Here is a 16,218-nt window from a genome sequence, read left to right as displayed (position 1 = left end):
GAGCCCTCACTCCGAGCACCTACCAACGCAGCCATGAGCTCTGCTCTGCGCGAGGCCAGACGGACCCCTCCCTCTGCACAGGCAGTAACCCCCCCAGACACCAAACCCAGCTCCTCACACCAGGCTTTGTCCACCCTCTCCCCACTGTGACCCCCATGCCTCACCCAGACCTACTGCTAGAAACCATTTCTGGCCAGATAAAAGGTCAAAGACAGAGAAGCATCACACTTTTATCTACTGCAATAACTTATATAAAACGCCACATTACATTTTCACCTTTCCACGTCCATTTCAAAGCTTACCCATTTCAGCTTGGCTTTGTTCCACCCCCCCAACCACACAGCATTTACTCCCTCAGTCAGTTTTAACAGCTAACCAAACCCTCTTTTTTTCTCTTTTCACCTTTTGATACGTAGCCAACCGGCTGTGGAAGGCTCCCTTCAGGCCCGCGGATGTTGTGACACCAGCTCCCCCCCTGCCCAGCTCACCTGCTGGGGCTGGGAGACACAACGCCCCGGGGACCCCTTTACATCCCTTCCGATACAGGTGGGGTCTGCTCAGAGACCAGCTGCTTCTGCTACCACCAGGTGCTGTGACTAACGCACATCAGAAATTCTCAGTGAAAGGACAATTAGCGACCAGTGTATCAGCTACACCTGACCGTTCTAAAGAAACAGACCCAGTACTGAACATTTTGAAGAATGGTTTCCGAGCTCCAATGGGCTCTTTCTGCCATAGCTCAGGAGCTTTGGGAGTCAAGCCTTGCCTGCTCTGCAGGAGACCAGCCTTCAAATCCCCCTTGCTCTGGGACCAGGATAAGCACACACCTCAGCCCAACCGCTAATTATTTGCTCTGCCAAATTTTCACGGCAGCTTTAATGAAAGCCGCATCTCGGAGGCAACATTCTGACCCGCTACGGTGCTGCACGCGCGGTTTTGTATAGACCGAGAAACGGCTCTCCTCTCGGCTGCGGCCGCGTGAGCGTGTCCCCGCTGAAGGGGAAGTGCCACCTCCTCCCCTGCCCCAGCTGCACGCCCCACTGCAAACCCCACCTCGCCCCGCTGACACCCCCCGCGCGGCCGCAGCGACCTGCCGCTACCTCCCCGCGGAAAGGCAGCTCGCAGCCAGGATTTCTGGGCGCTCTACAAAAAATTTGGGCTGGTAAAGTTTGCAAAGGCTAACCCTGCACATCCCTACGGCGCTGTAAAGCCGCTTCCCATTCCTAACCTGCTTAGTTCATCCTCGTAGACACAATAATTCTTGAATTGGAACACAAGAACCTAGAAGGTTTGAACGCTTTTATTTGATTTTGGTTTTATACAGCAATACAAATTATACAGATTCGTTACAGTACAGATTTTGCAGGGGTTTATAGAGGTACTTCGTGATTTTTTGGTTTATTTAAAAGGAAGAGGCAGATCTTGGGAGCACGGTGACACGAACAAAACAATCTCAATGTAGGAAGCAAATCCCTACCGTGCTGAACATTAACCTAGCTGAAACTAGCTTAATTTCAGAGGTGGTGAAAGGTGGTGGCAGCGTTCCTGGCAGTAACATACCGAAAACATCAACCCTGGGATACTCTAGAGCTTTACACAGGGATTTGTGAGCTTACAGGTAAGCAGGTTGCCTCTGTAACGCGCTGAATGTCCTTAAAGCCCTTGGACGCACTTTGCTGGGAAGGGCACAGAAATGGGGGAAGCTGATGTCGAGATGAACCTGCCGTGGAGCAGACAACATCATGTAACAGCGTCGCTGCTGCTGTGGAAAAGGAACCATAAAATGCTTTAGATTTAGTCACCCGAACAGCTACAGTAGGACGAGGAACGTGACCTTAGACCTAATAACAGCGACAGCATCATCCCGCACTGCCCTGGGACGGCGAGTCTCGGCCACAACCGCTGTCATAACCAGCCCTGGGACACCCGGCACAACTTCAGCAACACGAGGTCAACCGTGGGCACTCTTTTAGTCGTGCCAGCACATCTCAGCAGTAGGTTTACACCTTGTTGCTACTTTAGGAAGGCAAGAAAGCCACCCTCGGGGGCACACATTTAACATGACTCTCTCGCAGCCCGTCATTTGGCTACGTGAACACTCCTCCGCCTCCCTCTTCAGCCGTCAGAACAACGTCCACGACAAGCCCAAAGAGCCCCCTCGGGTACTGCTATTGCACAGCCCAGTGAGTTGGCAACACACCAGTACCAGCACTGGGCTGCTGCCCTCGGAGGGCTGGGATTAGCCCTCCCGGTGCCGCTCCTGGGCTGGGGACCTCAGTGGGGTTCGATTTTTGGTGGTGGGCAGGGCAGTTTTGCAGCACGTTAGACGCGCGCTGCTCACTCCTGCGCATTGTCCCACAGCTCCTCCAGAGCCACCCCACCTGCGACCCAACCCGGGGGGACACCACGAAGCAATTCCTACAGTAGCAAAGCGATGCCTTAATTCCATTTCCCTTCCAAAAACCATCATCTGCTGCATTCCTGACTTCAGTTTTGTCTATTTTTTTAATTTCAAGCTTGAAGAAAGCTCCACGTGGCTAACAGAAATAACTTGGTGAGAGTGAATTATCCGTTTGTTACCACCACTGGTAACCTCCCCTTCCAGGCTTTGCCATGCCAGGCTCGGCTTGAAGCTGCAGCGAAAATTAAGCATTACAGTTTAAGCCTTAACTGCTTTTTGCTGGTGGGAGGGGGAAAAATAATCTTGCTTCCTCCTCCGAAATTTAAACGCCACATTCAAATGTTAAATATAGTTTTGTCAACTGTTGATACAAGCTAGTTTGATATGCTTCTGTATAGGAAAATGTTAATCAATTAGATTTTTGAGGGGGAAAAAGGAATAGAGGAGTCTGACCCTAAGCCCCACAAGACGCATAATGCTCCAAAGAAACCAGGCAATGCGTTCATGTTTGCCTACAAAGGACTTAAAAAATATATCTATTAAATAATATTGGTATTAGGTGGCATTCACTAGTGGGAAATCTTTGACCAAACACGTATTAGGAGCTACAGAAAAGTATTTTTAGGAACGAGATGAGCTGTTTCCTATCTACCGTTCTCACAAACGGGTGTTACTCTCCCGCACACAGAGAGATGAAACCAGTGCTTCCCCCGCCGGGAGGTCTGACAGAGCAGCTGTGAGCACGCCTGGTGGCAGCAGCTGAAGGGCAGTGTCCCCAGCCAGCCCTGTCCCTACACACCACTCACCCAGGTGCCGCCACACACACAGCAGCAACCGGCTCCAGAGCAGGACCGGGAGTCTCTGCTCAAGCTGCCATCAGAGGGCCCGGAGGGCAGAACGCTTCCCACCCTCTCACGCTACGGAAAGCGGCAAAACCAGCAGGAAGGTCAGAGCTCGCTTCCTCAGCAAAACGCGGCTCTCCCTCTTTGCACTTCCCTTGCAGCGTGCACATACTTCAAAGACACAGGGCGACAGCCTCATTAACAGTTATGTCTAGTGGGAAACAGGGCGGCTCAAAGAGCCGGGAGAACCTGGGCAAGACAGCAGCATTTTTACTTTGTCTCCCCACAAAGGCTGCACGTGAAACTGCTCACTACTCCAACGGGAAGGACACACATTTAGCCCTGTATCAGGGCAAATTGGTCAGAGCAGCAGAACTCAGCTGGCTGGAAAGGGCAGGATGAGCTGGATGACCTGCAGGCCACAGGACTTAAAAATTCTGCCTGGCAACCTTAGAACATGACTGAAGTTACACTGAAGCCACAGGACTTTAGGCTCACTTCCACACACACACAATTCTTACTTCACTGTGCCCTGCCTTTTCCAGCACTTGTTTAGGTTAGATTCCTCCCCGTTACCTTCTTCTCCTCCCCCCCTTATTTGTATAGGAACGGGTTTGGTACAGCTTCCCCAGAAAATTTAAGGAAGCAAATTTCCGAATTAACACAATGTTTGAAGACTGAAGGTGGGGGGGAAGAACATGCTATAGCAGACTCAAATAAAGACCAATGTTAAATATTACTTAATGTTTTCTTTTATTTAAAAGATCATTCACAAAATACCATATCCATAAATTTATTTTGTTATGAAGCAGAATGTGTTAAGTGTTTGGAATTCTCTTCTTTTCCTTTTTTTTTTGTTTTGACATTTAAAAGTCAACTGTCTTGACTAGATGTGAGATTTTATATGGGAATTTGTTCTTAAAAATCTTTTCCACATTGAAGATGTAAATAGGTCAATTATTGGTTTGGAATACCACCACACAAATGCATGTCTGTCTTAAATTAAGTATTAGTGTTAGACAAATGGTTCTTATCTCAGAAGCAGATTAAGTGACAGGCAGAAGGAAGGAAAGAGTAGTTCTGTAAGTTGCTGGGGCTCTGACATTATAAAGGTAACTTTAGGGGAGAAATTCACTACTAGCAGTGACGCTGCTGGTAGTGAAGCAGCCATGCTTCCAAACTCCTCTTGCAAGTGCTCTGGTGTGCTGGCGGTTTGATCTGAAAGCTGTCAGCACTAGCACTGGGGGCCCAAGATCTTCTCGTGTGCTGGACGTGTCCACACATCAGTGTCATAGATTCAGGTTTTGTTTTTAAACATTAACGACCTCTCTCCTTTTGCTCCAGCCTCCCCCTCCCCTCCCACCAACCACATAACACTGGCAAGAAACATTTCAAGTGAAGAGAGATGCAGCAATTAGAGATGCTTTTTACCCAAACTTCTACATGAAGAGAATCTATAGCAGAATGATTTCTAATCTGCTCATTTTCAAGGTATTCTGAAAGCAGAGGTCTTAAAACTGTACACCACTGGGCAAAGAAATACAGGGGATAATGGCAATTACATACTGCATGGCAAAGTATACGCTCCTTAAACAAAAATAAAAAAGTCAATTTTATTTGTAGAAACTTTAAAAATTTACCAAACATGTAAAACCCAAAAAAAAAAGTAAGCAGAAAGAGCCAGTGAGCAGTTGTGCTCAAACAGGCACATTTTTGCAGCACTAACCTTGAGCTCAGAGGTGTAGTATCACACCATTTTGAAGTCAACAGCCAGCCACCAGCGAGTCTGCTGGCAGGGGCTTTACCCATACTGATTGCAGCCCCTACTCACCAGGCTTCTTGTCAGCCAATTTTATTTGCATCTATTAAATTGATCTTTCCTGGTAACCGGTGTGAAAGGGCAGCTTTCCCCCTTAGTTTTATAAGGGGCTCTGCTGTGTACAGTAACTATCATCAAATTGTCATAAACGGTATCTCCCTACTTGGTTAGAACTGTAAATTTCTCTGTTCAACTCATCTGGACTCTCCAGTTTTCCTCTTCAGAGCCACAGCAATACAGAACAAGACATGCAGGTCAGAAGAGGAGCACTGAGGAAGTAAAAGGAAACAATATGGGGCAATAACTAAGTCTAACCTGCGCTTCTAAAGTAAAACAAACCCAGAAAGGAAGAAGTTGAAGCAGCACCTTTGTCCAGAGACCTCCACACTCGTGGAAGCAGCTACACTGCCTTATCTACTGGCAACTGCGCTGCTTGGAAGAAAACAGAAGAGGGAAACTCAGCACAAAGCAGGCACTAGATACAGCAAAGCCAAGAACGTACTAAAAACCACTTGTTAACAGCTGACATGCATTCACAAGCTCTGTGTTTTCGGTTTCAAATAGGACAAATGCCAGATGGCAGGAATGGTAAACTGCAGGGTTGACATTCCAGCAGAGCTAGTCACTCTCTACTGTCTTGCTTTTTCTCCCGCCTCCCCATTCCCTCTCAACCCCAAACTCAGTCGTGCTCTTTTACTACTTCCTCTCGGGGCTTGGCTCCACCGAAGATAGCAGAGTTTGGGTTGGCTACTTGATTGAGGGGAGTAGCAACTGTTCGAGGTTTGAGCTGAAGTCGGGGTCGCTGTGCTCTTTCCTCTGGAAGAAAAAACATCCATGTTTTAAGATCTGGCTGTCAAAGGTAGTAGCTTTAACCTGACAAAGAAAGCAGGAGTCTCCTTCACGAAGGAAGACTGAATTACAGAAGATATAAAGAGTTCACCTTCTGTTGGCTCTCTGAAGTCCATGGAAGATCCACGAAGGGGAGGCCCATCTCTGAAGCGACCAGTGCCACCACTTCCCATTGAGGCACCTGGTGGTCGCCGATCTCCAGGGCGGGTTCCTCTACCCCGGCCTCCCAAGAAGTCGTCATCTTTGAATCCTGAAGATGGAAGATAGTGAATTTAAAGAGCATATTTTGCGATACTTTTAATCTAGATTTTTAGGTGGGTCACTGGAAAACCTTGCAAGTCACTGCTGTCAGTCCAAGACAGTGCACTGAGAGCCTTTGTAGCCAAGATTGCTTCACAGATCTCTAACATGTTCTAGAAGTGTCATACAGATTCCATTTGAAACCAAGTATACTACGCCAAGTTCAGAAACCGCTTTATCCACCTAGATAGAGGCTTATTGGAGCATTGGAGAATGGGTCATCAAGTGAGCTTAAAATAAGAGCTTCAGCTGCAACTTCAGTCTGCTAACACTATTAGCTGAATTCAGAGACAACACTAGAAGTACCCAGAAGATCACACTGGCTACAGCCTTAGCATGAAGTCTGCAGGAGAAGAGCAAATGGGAAAATAGCTAGGGAGTAGTGAAATATACAGTCCTTATAAAACAAAGCCTTTGAAAAACAGAGTAAAACGCCAAGGCTTTTAGTTGTAGTAAAAGCTGACCAGGCATTTACTAATCAAAGAGATGGGGGGAAAGAAAAAAAAAAATCAGACTTTAAATATGAAACTGACTTCATTTCTTCAGTTTATGAATCAAAGAAATCAAGAACTATCTGTCACTGGCCAGAGTTCCATTCTGTACCAATGACTATCCTGGAGCATCTCTCTGAGCCCCCAACATCTGCAGTCAATGGGACGAGGATACTTCAGGCTATCTGCACATCCAAGGGGCATATACTCAGTTTTTCAAAAGCTGCCTGTAAGAGAAAGTTGGTTTGCATCCACTCGAGGTTTTCCTTTCCACTTCAGTATTTGGTAGAGTTGCAGAACTGTCCCTTACTTCAGTACCAAACAACCATCTTTAAAGACTTGATCCAGAGCAAGGTTGTACAACCTGAGAAGAAAAGTTTCTGTAGCAACTAAGACCCAAATGCTAAACTTTTGGCTCGCAAATCACTCATCCAGCATCTAACAAGCCGAAATGCATCTGCATTTGAAGAAGCTGCCAAAAAAAAGTATAAAGCTATGACACCAGAATGCTTAGCTACAAAGGCAGGTTAAGCGCAGTGCTATAGCAAGCTTCCTCTCTCCAGCACCATTCTTCAGTTTCACGCTAGTGGCAAGGGCACACTTTGTTACCGCTCCTTCTACTTTGTCCATTCCACTCACGCAGAGACCAGACATTGCAAAGTTGCACTTGCCAACATCTCCCCAGCAGAAAATGGACCAAACCCATGATTTCAGAGGACAAAAGCAGTTGTGTTAATGTCACCCTGGATTCTAATAGCTGGAAACTGACAAGAAGTGAAGAGCAAACTCGGTGGCTCCGTCACTACCTTCCACTCCACAAGCACAGTCATTTGCTGCAACTTGCATTACTGTAATAGGTCTAAAAGTTTAGGAACATTTTGCATTTAGAAGTGCTTTGGAACACTAACACGTCTTTGGAGAAGTCAGTTGTTTCAGGATACACATATAATGATGTCACATCTCCTTAAGAAGGTGAAAGCCTCTGCTCTGAAAGAATACAATATCAGTTTTTCCACAGGATCTGTCTGTTTCTGCTACTATTCAGAAATGTACTTGGTCTCGTGTTTGAGAAATGCTTAAAATCTAGACACCATAGGCTACATGTGAACAAATATTCTGTCATTTGGGATTGTTTCACAAAATTTACAATCAAGACTCTTTCCTCTGTTATAAGGCAATGGAAGATTGCCCTTGAAGAATCCCACTGCAGCTGTAGGACATCCAATATTGGCATACATTAGATTCAATCAAAACAGTAATGGGGACAAACGTAGCTGACATGAAAACGTGAACATTTCTGTGCCTTTTAGGCTGCCTATCTGTATAAGTGTTAATACTGATACCAGAATTGAAGTCATCTCTGGAATCCCATCCACCTCCTCTGGATTCTCGGGGACCTCCTCCCATTCCTAGGAAAAAAGCCACAATTGTGTTCAGGTCTGAAGCTGTGGGAAAGACTGATCAAGGGGATACCAAACCAAAGTTTCAGTCCTTCCATATCCAAAGTTATGCTGCTGGAATATCCTTTCATTTTGGTTCTACCACGTTCCATTGCACAGGAACAAAAGGTCAGCTTAAGTTAACGAATAAGTGATCAGAAAAGTTTCTCTAATACGCATTCAATGGAAACCTTTAGTGAGTCTAGATCTATTAAGCTTCAACTACAAAGCCTGTTTTCACACTGGAACAGGAGATCAAGAGTCCAAAATAAGTATTTTTCTACTTGTGCTCACTTAACTTACTTTTCTTACATCATAATAAAATAGTAGCAGATCAGACTGTTGGGCTTATGATTGTCCTCTGCAAGACAGTGTACATTACTAAGGGTGTTGGTCTCACTTCCTGGACCAGGAGTGACAACATGTTCAGCTTTTGGACACAAAGCACATCTACTCCAGACATTTCAGGAGCGGCAGCAGCTACGTTAGAAACGTGTATATACACAGAAAATTTCTCCTTCTTACATAGTCTTCATGTTTACTTGCATGCCTTGTCTTAGCATTAGTTAGCACCAGAAGTCATAACTACAACCATTATATTTAAGAAGCTATTCAGAAAAATAGAAGTCACCTCTGTCATCAGGCCCGCCACCTTTTCTGAAGCCAAAGCCACCTTTATCCTGTTTTCTGCCTTCTGCTATGTCCACTCGGAGTGATCGATCACCCAAAAGCTGTTAAATAAAGGGGAGAATCTCTTCAGAATGTACCATATGGGCTGCCAAGAAGTTTGAGACTTGTGCTTATCTTTTGATTCACAAATTAATTGCAATATACTTACTGCACCATCATACGTAAGAGCTTCCTTGAGTGACTCCACTTCATCGAACTCTACGTAACAAAATCCTAAAAGAAGAACCTCACAAGTTAATACCAGCACTTTAAAAGGCTCCTGTAAGAAGCCACTCTTCCTGCATATCTGCTAATAGCCTCCCTTCTCTTTCAAAAATGAGCTACAGTATGATAAGTGCAAGACATACGCAACTCAGACACCAAACACCATCAACAATAAATGCATTTACCTATGCCTAATAATGATAGGGACAAATCCTGAAATAGAACTCTGTATGGGCACGATGCAAATGCCAAGAGCCTGATTAATTCCCTTTACATGGATTTATAAGGCTGTCATAACAGATTAGATTTGATCTATGCCTTTAGACAGTTATTTAGCTGAATATTGACATTTGGTTACTAGTATTTTAAACAAGAAGCTTAAGTACCTGCTTGGCCAGCAGTCTGATTTTGTATCATCACATCACATTTAGTGAATTTATTCCTTCTCTAAGACCCTCTGTTATCTGAGTTAAGCCTTCCCCTCTTGCCCCCCAGAAGCGACTTACATACTCCCTTTCTGCTGGCCAATTCCAATGGAAATTAGATTTGCATCCTCTAAAACAATTATCTGTATGGATTATCTACTTGCTTTTTCCCGTCCACTAAAAAAAAGACAAGAGCTGAAGCAACAGGAGTCCTCTGAACTAAAAGATTGTTTAAGTACTCAACACTTAAGGTCATGGATCTTAAGTGGGTGAGACACTTCAGCTTTGTACTAATTCATACAAGACAAACGAGGTTTGAGAAAGTGCTTTTATGGCAGGGCCAATATTGACTCTTGTCACTCAGGTTAGTCTGTATCTTAAGATGATGGAACTAACAGTGAATCTCATTCAAATGAAGCATGTATTTGTTAGTGAATGAGAAATCTGCATAAGTCAGCACAAAACCTAAACACAGATCAACAAGAGAATGAAATTCACCTAGTAAAGTGACTTTAGAAGTACCTCATTTTCTCCTACCAGTTAGCTATCTACAACCTGAACAACTCTGAACACTCACCTTTAAATTTGTCTGTTTCCTTGTCTCTGACTAGTCGTACACTCCTTACACTGAGATCCTTGAAGATGGCATCTATGTCTCCTTGCACAGTGTTGAAGGGTAGATTTCCCACATATGCTGTGAAAGGGGGTTCTGTTGGCAGCTCTTTCTGTTTGCGGGAACCAAGGCCGCCACCACGAGACCTGTTGAAAAAAGCACTCCGTTGACTCCCAACACAGCCAGTAATATAGTATATAGCACTGCTGAGGTGCTGTTTGACTCTTTGGAAGTGGATTTTTCCACAACTTTGGTTAATTTTTCCTGTCCCTCTGCCTGTACCTGCCACCTCCACTATTGGCCAACTCCCTTCCAGTATTACCTGATACAGTACTTCAGTCAGAAAAACAAATGAACAACATGTATAAATACATTACAGGAGAACTCAGTAACAAAGTGATGAACGAACTTCTTTCTCATCCCACAATCCACTAGGAAAAGCAACATAAGGTTATCTCTACTGTCCCCTACTCAAAAACGTTACTACTTAAAGCACACATCCTGGAACAGATTTTAAGATTAATTAATGGCAGTGAAGAAATACTTGCATGGCACAGGCTTGTCAGTTTATCCTGAAATTAAGCTGGATACAATGCTTTTACTATGCTTTAATGTTGATAGTATATTATCAACATCCACTCCACAATCACTTAAATTATTTCAGCAGCATTTAGCTTAACATAAACATCTTCTCCTAACTGGAGTTCTTGCCATAACTGCCACATATCTGGACTAGAATGCTTTGAGTTGAACACAGGCTAAAAAACTTGGTTAATCAAGGTGTTCTAAGGCAGAGAAAACAATTTCAGTGCTATCTGGATGTTTACTTCGTCCTTTGTGTCTCATGAATTAGAGACAGAGGTAAACTAGTTTGTCTTTTCCTGTCTTTCCCTCAGTCTCAGTTAAGGCTATTGACATTGGTTGCTGAAAGAGTAGACTGTACCAGCTAAATTCTTTACTGTATTGATGTAACACATCTGTGTGTTAATTACCTGTAGAGCCTAATCTTGTAAAGCTAACTTTGATCTCCTTTACAGAAAGCAAGATTTGTACTGTGGGCACAAGGCAACCTTAAATTACAGCTCCAGGATGCCACTGTCACTGGTTCCAACACCATTTGCCCCAACCTAAGCAATCTTTGACTTTTACCCGAGAGGCCTAGCTACTACTCTGCCCATGTTCCTTCAAGACCTTATTTTTACTGGGCTTTGTTCATGTCTGCTCCCTTTCCCAGAGGCTCACCATGCATTTAAAAGCATGGTGGAACACAAACTGTACCAAACCAGGATTTGCTAGGGTGACATGGACTAATTAGATTTCTGCAGAGTCCTATGTAAAATACAGAAGGTCAAATAATTTTATTATTTCTTTTTATTCTGGCTAGTTGCATGCAGCCAGAAAATCCACTGGACAAGCAGAGTACTTGTTTGCCTTTTTTTCATTCCACAATAAATATTTTATTACTAATGAATCAGATAATACAGGAATCTTCAATAAGACTCCTGAATTCTTCCTAGGTAAGCCTGTCATTTGTGCCTTTTCGTGGTAGCAGCTCCTTGCAGGAGTGATTTTTCACCAACACTATCAGCATGCTGCTAAATGTACTTGAATCACAACCTACACATCTTTAATTAGCGTCCACCCAGGTTCATATTTTAGCATTTTTGGCAATATTCCTCATATGCCTTTGTCTCATTAACAAGGCAGAGTCAAAAACATACCGGGGAACTAAAGCTGCTATAGTTGGGTGCCCTGTATGTACAGCAGAATTAGCTTTAGTCACAAGATTAAGTTTTAAGCAGGAACTACAAGAAAACTGAGTTGCTCTTCTAAAGAATTCCACAGTATGTAGAATCAATTCCCTGCCTCTGTCCTTGATTCTCATCTATGGCCTTACAAACAGCTCTTAAAATACCAGCATATTTAATTTGCAGCCAAAAATCTTAGCTTTTACGTTCTCTAAGAACATCAAAATCACTTCGGCTGAGTTTAAAAGGAACATTCCCTGCTTCTACACATTCTCACCAGGTTTCTTGGACTGCCAGTCATCTGGCTCAGTAAGCTGATTCACCTAAAAACTCACCCTGAATTCTCAGCCAGATCAACAAGGTGATATGGACAGCTGCAAAGAGTGCTCATGCCAACACGGACAGGAGAATGAAAGCAAGGGCTTGAGCTACAGCTTTCAACAGCAACCTCCACTCAGATCCATTTGAGCTGCTTCTGAAACCACACCCTCAACTTAGCAATCCCCAGAAGAATTTTTTGTGCTACAGACAAACCTTGTTTCTATCACAGCGCAGAACAGCTTCACAGGGTGCATGTGTGGAAATCCATGCCCCATTGTGCAATCTCTACTGATATGAAGTCAGAAAATGAAGTATTCTTTTTGAATTTGATCCATTAAGGCCTTAGTTATCAAATATATAACCATAGATTTGGTATTTTAGTCTTCATTTGAAGAACAGGAATGGTCAATAACTAGGTTCCAAACTAAGTTTCCCACAGAATCCAGGTATAGCAACACAAAAATAAACTGTTTCTATACTTCCCTATGGTTTTTCAACACTGAAACAGTAGCGGGGGGGGGGGGGGGGGGGAAAGGAGTTTTACTTCAGTGACCGAACAATGGGATTTTAAGATGTTCTCATTTGTAACAAAACAGCACAGAAGTCAACTATAATTAAAACCATCTCTGAATTAAGTGAACTGGGTCACACCAAAGTGTTAAATGAGTATCTGCATTTCCCACTCAGTGTAACTTTTGCTCAGACACAATTAGGTAATAATTATGGCATCTTAAAACACAACTTTTTTTTTTCCAAAAAAACAAAGCAGAAAGCTAAAGAGGAAAGCTTGGTTCTAGCAAACGCAGATGCAAACATCCCAATGATTAGACTTACTTTTTGGTGGACTGAGTCAAATGACATCATAATGCCATATTGGGGTGAAAGAACAACAAACTATAATTTTGAAATTACCCTTTTAGAAAGTTTAGCTGTTTTTTCCAGAAAACAAGATCTATCAAAAGTTCAAAACAAAGAATATTTTGAAAGCTAGTATTTGAGTTTAAATAGCCTTTCACTAAGGATTAAAACAATAGCTCAGTATTTATCTTTTTGCACAGCACAAAGACAACAGCCTAACTGGATTCCAACATTACCAGAGGCAACATAACACTCAGCAGGATGCAAGTTTTGTCGAGGCTCTCCAAGACCACAACTCTAAATACATACCCAATTTATTCAAGCAATCCAGTACATCTCTAGAGTAAGCATTAGATGTCTTCAACAAAAACTTACCCACGCCTAAAAATTAGGAGACATTTATTAACATTAAATTGGTAAGACACAGGATCCAAAATGCCAGGATAAAGACTATCTCTCCATTTTCACTTACTTGTGCAGCACTTCAGCAGATGAATCTTAACCTTTGATTAACATGCCCAGCATTAAGCCCAGTGCTTAAAGCCACACCAAAATAAACAGCCTACCAGCAACTCAGGAGTGATAAACATTCCATTTCCTTCAACTTTGAGAAGCTCTGCAGATGTTCAAAGATTTTCAGGCAGGCCTCAGTATGCTTAAGTACAGATTATTTTCTTTGTCAAATTTTGGGCTCCAAAACACTTACCAAAAAGCTTTTATAGTAAGCCTTTTGTTATTAAAACCAGCAGCAAGTTTTGCATCTGGAATAAAGTGACTTTTGCATACCATAGTATTATATGCTTCAGCTCTTTATCAGTGCATTACTAGTGCACTAGCAAAATCCCCTGTCTCATCATGCCACAGTCATTCTGTTGCTCTTCCACCATAATTCTGAAGAGTATTAAAAAGATATACATGAATATATATATCTTATATATGTTAGAACTTGTGGGGCACTGCTGTTTTCTATCTGGCACACTTAAATCTTACACTCACTCTCTATACAAACCAAAGGTTATGCAAAATGCAACTTCCACAAAAACTATTATATCTCAACTGAGTTTACACTATTTTTTACAGTCCTCGAACACCTAAAAATGAGTAGGAGTCACTAAGTTAACATGAGATTCTTTAATTGGAACCTTCAAGAACAGTCATGTTTTCATTACACTACACATATTACAAGACTTCATACAAAGCAGAGACCTGTTAAGGTCTGAAATTGTGAATTAGCTATTAGTAACTTACTAGTAATAGTGACAAAGCTGCACTCTAATAGTAGCATCTGAGGCTTAAAACTACAGCTAATTCAGAATAAGTACATTTTGTCATCTGCAAAGGCATCTACTAATCAGCAGGATGCCTTTACTTCACGAAAACAAGTATCCACATCTTGCCTCAGAGAAAGACTGAATACTCTATTAAAGAAATCTGAATATGAAAGTAACATTTTAACTTTACTTTTGTTACTTCATAGAATGTGCCCACACTGACTAGGGCAGACTGAATACTAACATCTGAATTTATTATGTGCGTCAAGTACCACTTTAGGCTGCTGTCAAGGTTATTTGTTACAGAATTAAAAAAAAACCCAACAGAACTGTAAGTTCTCATTACATTCCTTAAGATTTGTTTGCAAAGACAGCTTATTTAATAGGTTTATGCCTACTATTTTATTTTAGTGCACACACACACTTATATGGCACCAACCTTCAAAAAAGTCAACTGTTAATTGCATCTTCACAACCTGATTTAAGACAAACTTCGTAATTGCTGGTTATTGTTTTTGTAGCTGCTTCCCCATATGTATTCTCCAGCAAAGAAACAGAGATGAGACAAGCCTTATTCCTAAGGATCAGGGATTTGGAGTCAGCACCCGGAGCCGCGGATAACGCAGGAGGGCGGCCCACAGTCCTCCCCGGACGGAAGCACCACAAAGCCTTCCCGCTCCCTGCCCGCTGCAGGCATCACAATGCTGCCCGCTTCCAGGGGCACCTCGCCGTGCCGCGCTCGTCCCGCCCGAACAGGGGCTTCTCGCTCCCCTACAGTCTTTCACGGGAAGCTCCCTCCTCCCATCTCCCGGTCTGTCCCTGCAGAAGCGCCTTACGGCCTACCTTGGCGCTGGCCCAGCACCTCCCTAAATCTCCCCCCCTCCACTCGCCTCCGGGCCGGCGGGAACACAGCGACACCCTCCTTCTCCTCCTCCCGCCCCTTCCCGACGCTCCCAAGCCTCCAGGCCCTAAACCTTGCGGCACTCGCCCCGCGTAGCGAGGGGACGGCCGCTTCCCCCTCCCGGTACACCACAGCCTTCCTCCTCGCCTTACAAAGCGTGTCTGCCAAGGCCATAGGGAAACGCGCCCCGCCGGCCTCACCCCCGTCACCCGGAGATGGGGAGGCGGCAGGGCAAGACGGACCCGAAAGGTTCCTAGAGACAGCGCCACCGCGTCCCTCTCTCCGCCCGCCCCCCCGCCGTGCCCGCCCGCCATCTCCACAGGGAAAGGGGCAGGCTAGGCCCCGCGCGGCCGCGCCCCCTCCTCGCCCGGCTGGGGGTCCGCGGACCGCCACTCCCTCCTTCCCTCCCCGCCCCGGGGGGAGCCCTCGGCGCTCCCCAGGCCCCGGCGCTGCCCGCAGCACCGCGCTCACCCCCGGCCGCCGCCGAAGCTGCTGTAGGCCCGATCGTCGTAAGGATCAAAATCCGCCATCGCCACCTCAGCCTCCTCCCCGTGCGAGCGTGACAGGACCGCGCCCGGAGGACCCCGCGCCGTTTATATACGGCGGAGCTCGGGCCAGGGCTGCCCCTGGCGGTGCCTGTTTCCAGCTCCCCGCCCCGCCGGGGCTGTCCGCGTTACTGCCTGTCGGGAAGGCCCGGCGCCTGGGCGCTTCCCCGCGGCCGCCGCCGCCACAGGCGCTGGCCGGCCCGGGGCAGCCTCCCGTACGGGCTGCGGGGCTCGGGACCGGGCGGTTATTGGTGACACGAGCCGAGGCCTCTGGCTGTGAAGCGTGCCGCAGCTGCCCCGCTGTGTTGGTCGCTGTCTCCAAATCGCTTTGGAATCGCTGCGGATACCATCAGAGGCAGCTGGCGCTGCGGGCGTTAATGCTTGTTCTCTGTGCTCGTGTGGCCGGTGGGAGAGGAGAGTCTGGAAGGCAAGCAGTAAATGGGCACAATTTTTGCATGGCCGCTGCAGAATAACTCTGTATTTTATTGTAAACAAAGACAA

General features: G+C 45.0%; 1 protein-coding gene across 2 annotated transcripts; it reads right to left on the bottom strand.

The window, feature by feature from the left end:
- Positions 1-3,972: 3,972 nt before the first annotated feature.
- EIF4H (eukaryotic translation initiation factor 4H) lies at positions 3,973-15,779 on the bottom strand. 2 transcript variants are annotated; one of them, XM_054208783.1, is made up of 7 exons: positions 15,644-15,779; positions 10,038-10,219; positions 8,980-9,044; positions 8,773-8,872; positions 8,046-8,111; positions 6,003-6,161; positions 3,973-5,878 (listed from the first exon to the last, which is right to left on the bottom strand). In XM_054208783.1, exons 1-7 carry the CDS (start codon positions 15,700-15,702, stop codon positions 5,742-5,744), a joined length of 768 nt encoding a protein of 255 aa, XP_054064758.1. In that variant the 5' UTR covers positions 15,703-15,779; the 3' UTR covers positions 3,973-5,741. The 2 variants fall into 2 exon arrangements, with proteins under 2 accessions (XP_054064758.1, XP_054064759.1); XM_054208784.1 differs by lacking the exon at positions 8,046-8,111.
- Positions 15,780-16,218: the final 439 nt, after the last annotated feature.

Source organism: Rissa tridactyla, chromosome 7 (assembly GCF_028500815.1).
Source record: "Rissa tridactyla isolate bRisTri1 chromosome 7, bRisTri1.patW.cur.20221130, whole genome shotgun sequence".
NCBI classification, from domain to species: Eukaryota; Metazoa; Chordata; class Aves; order Charadriiformes; family Laridae; genus Rissa; species Rissa tridactyla.
The sequence above is the reverse complement of the archived record's forward strand: the minus strand, read 5'-3'. Positions and strand labels throughout refer to the sequence as shown.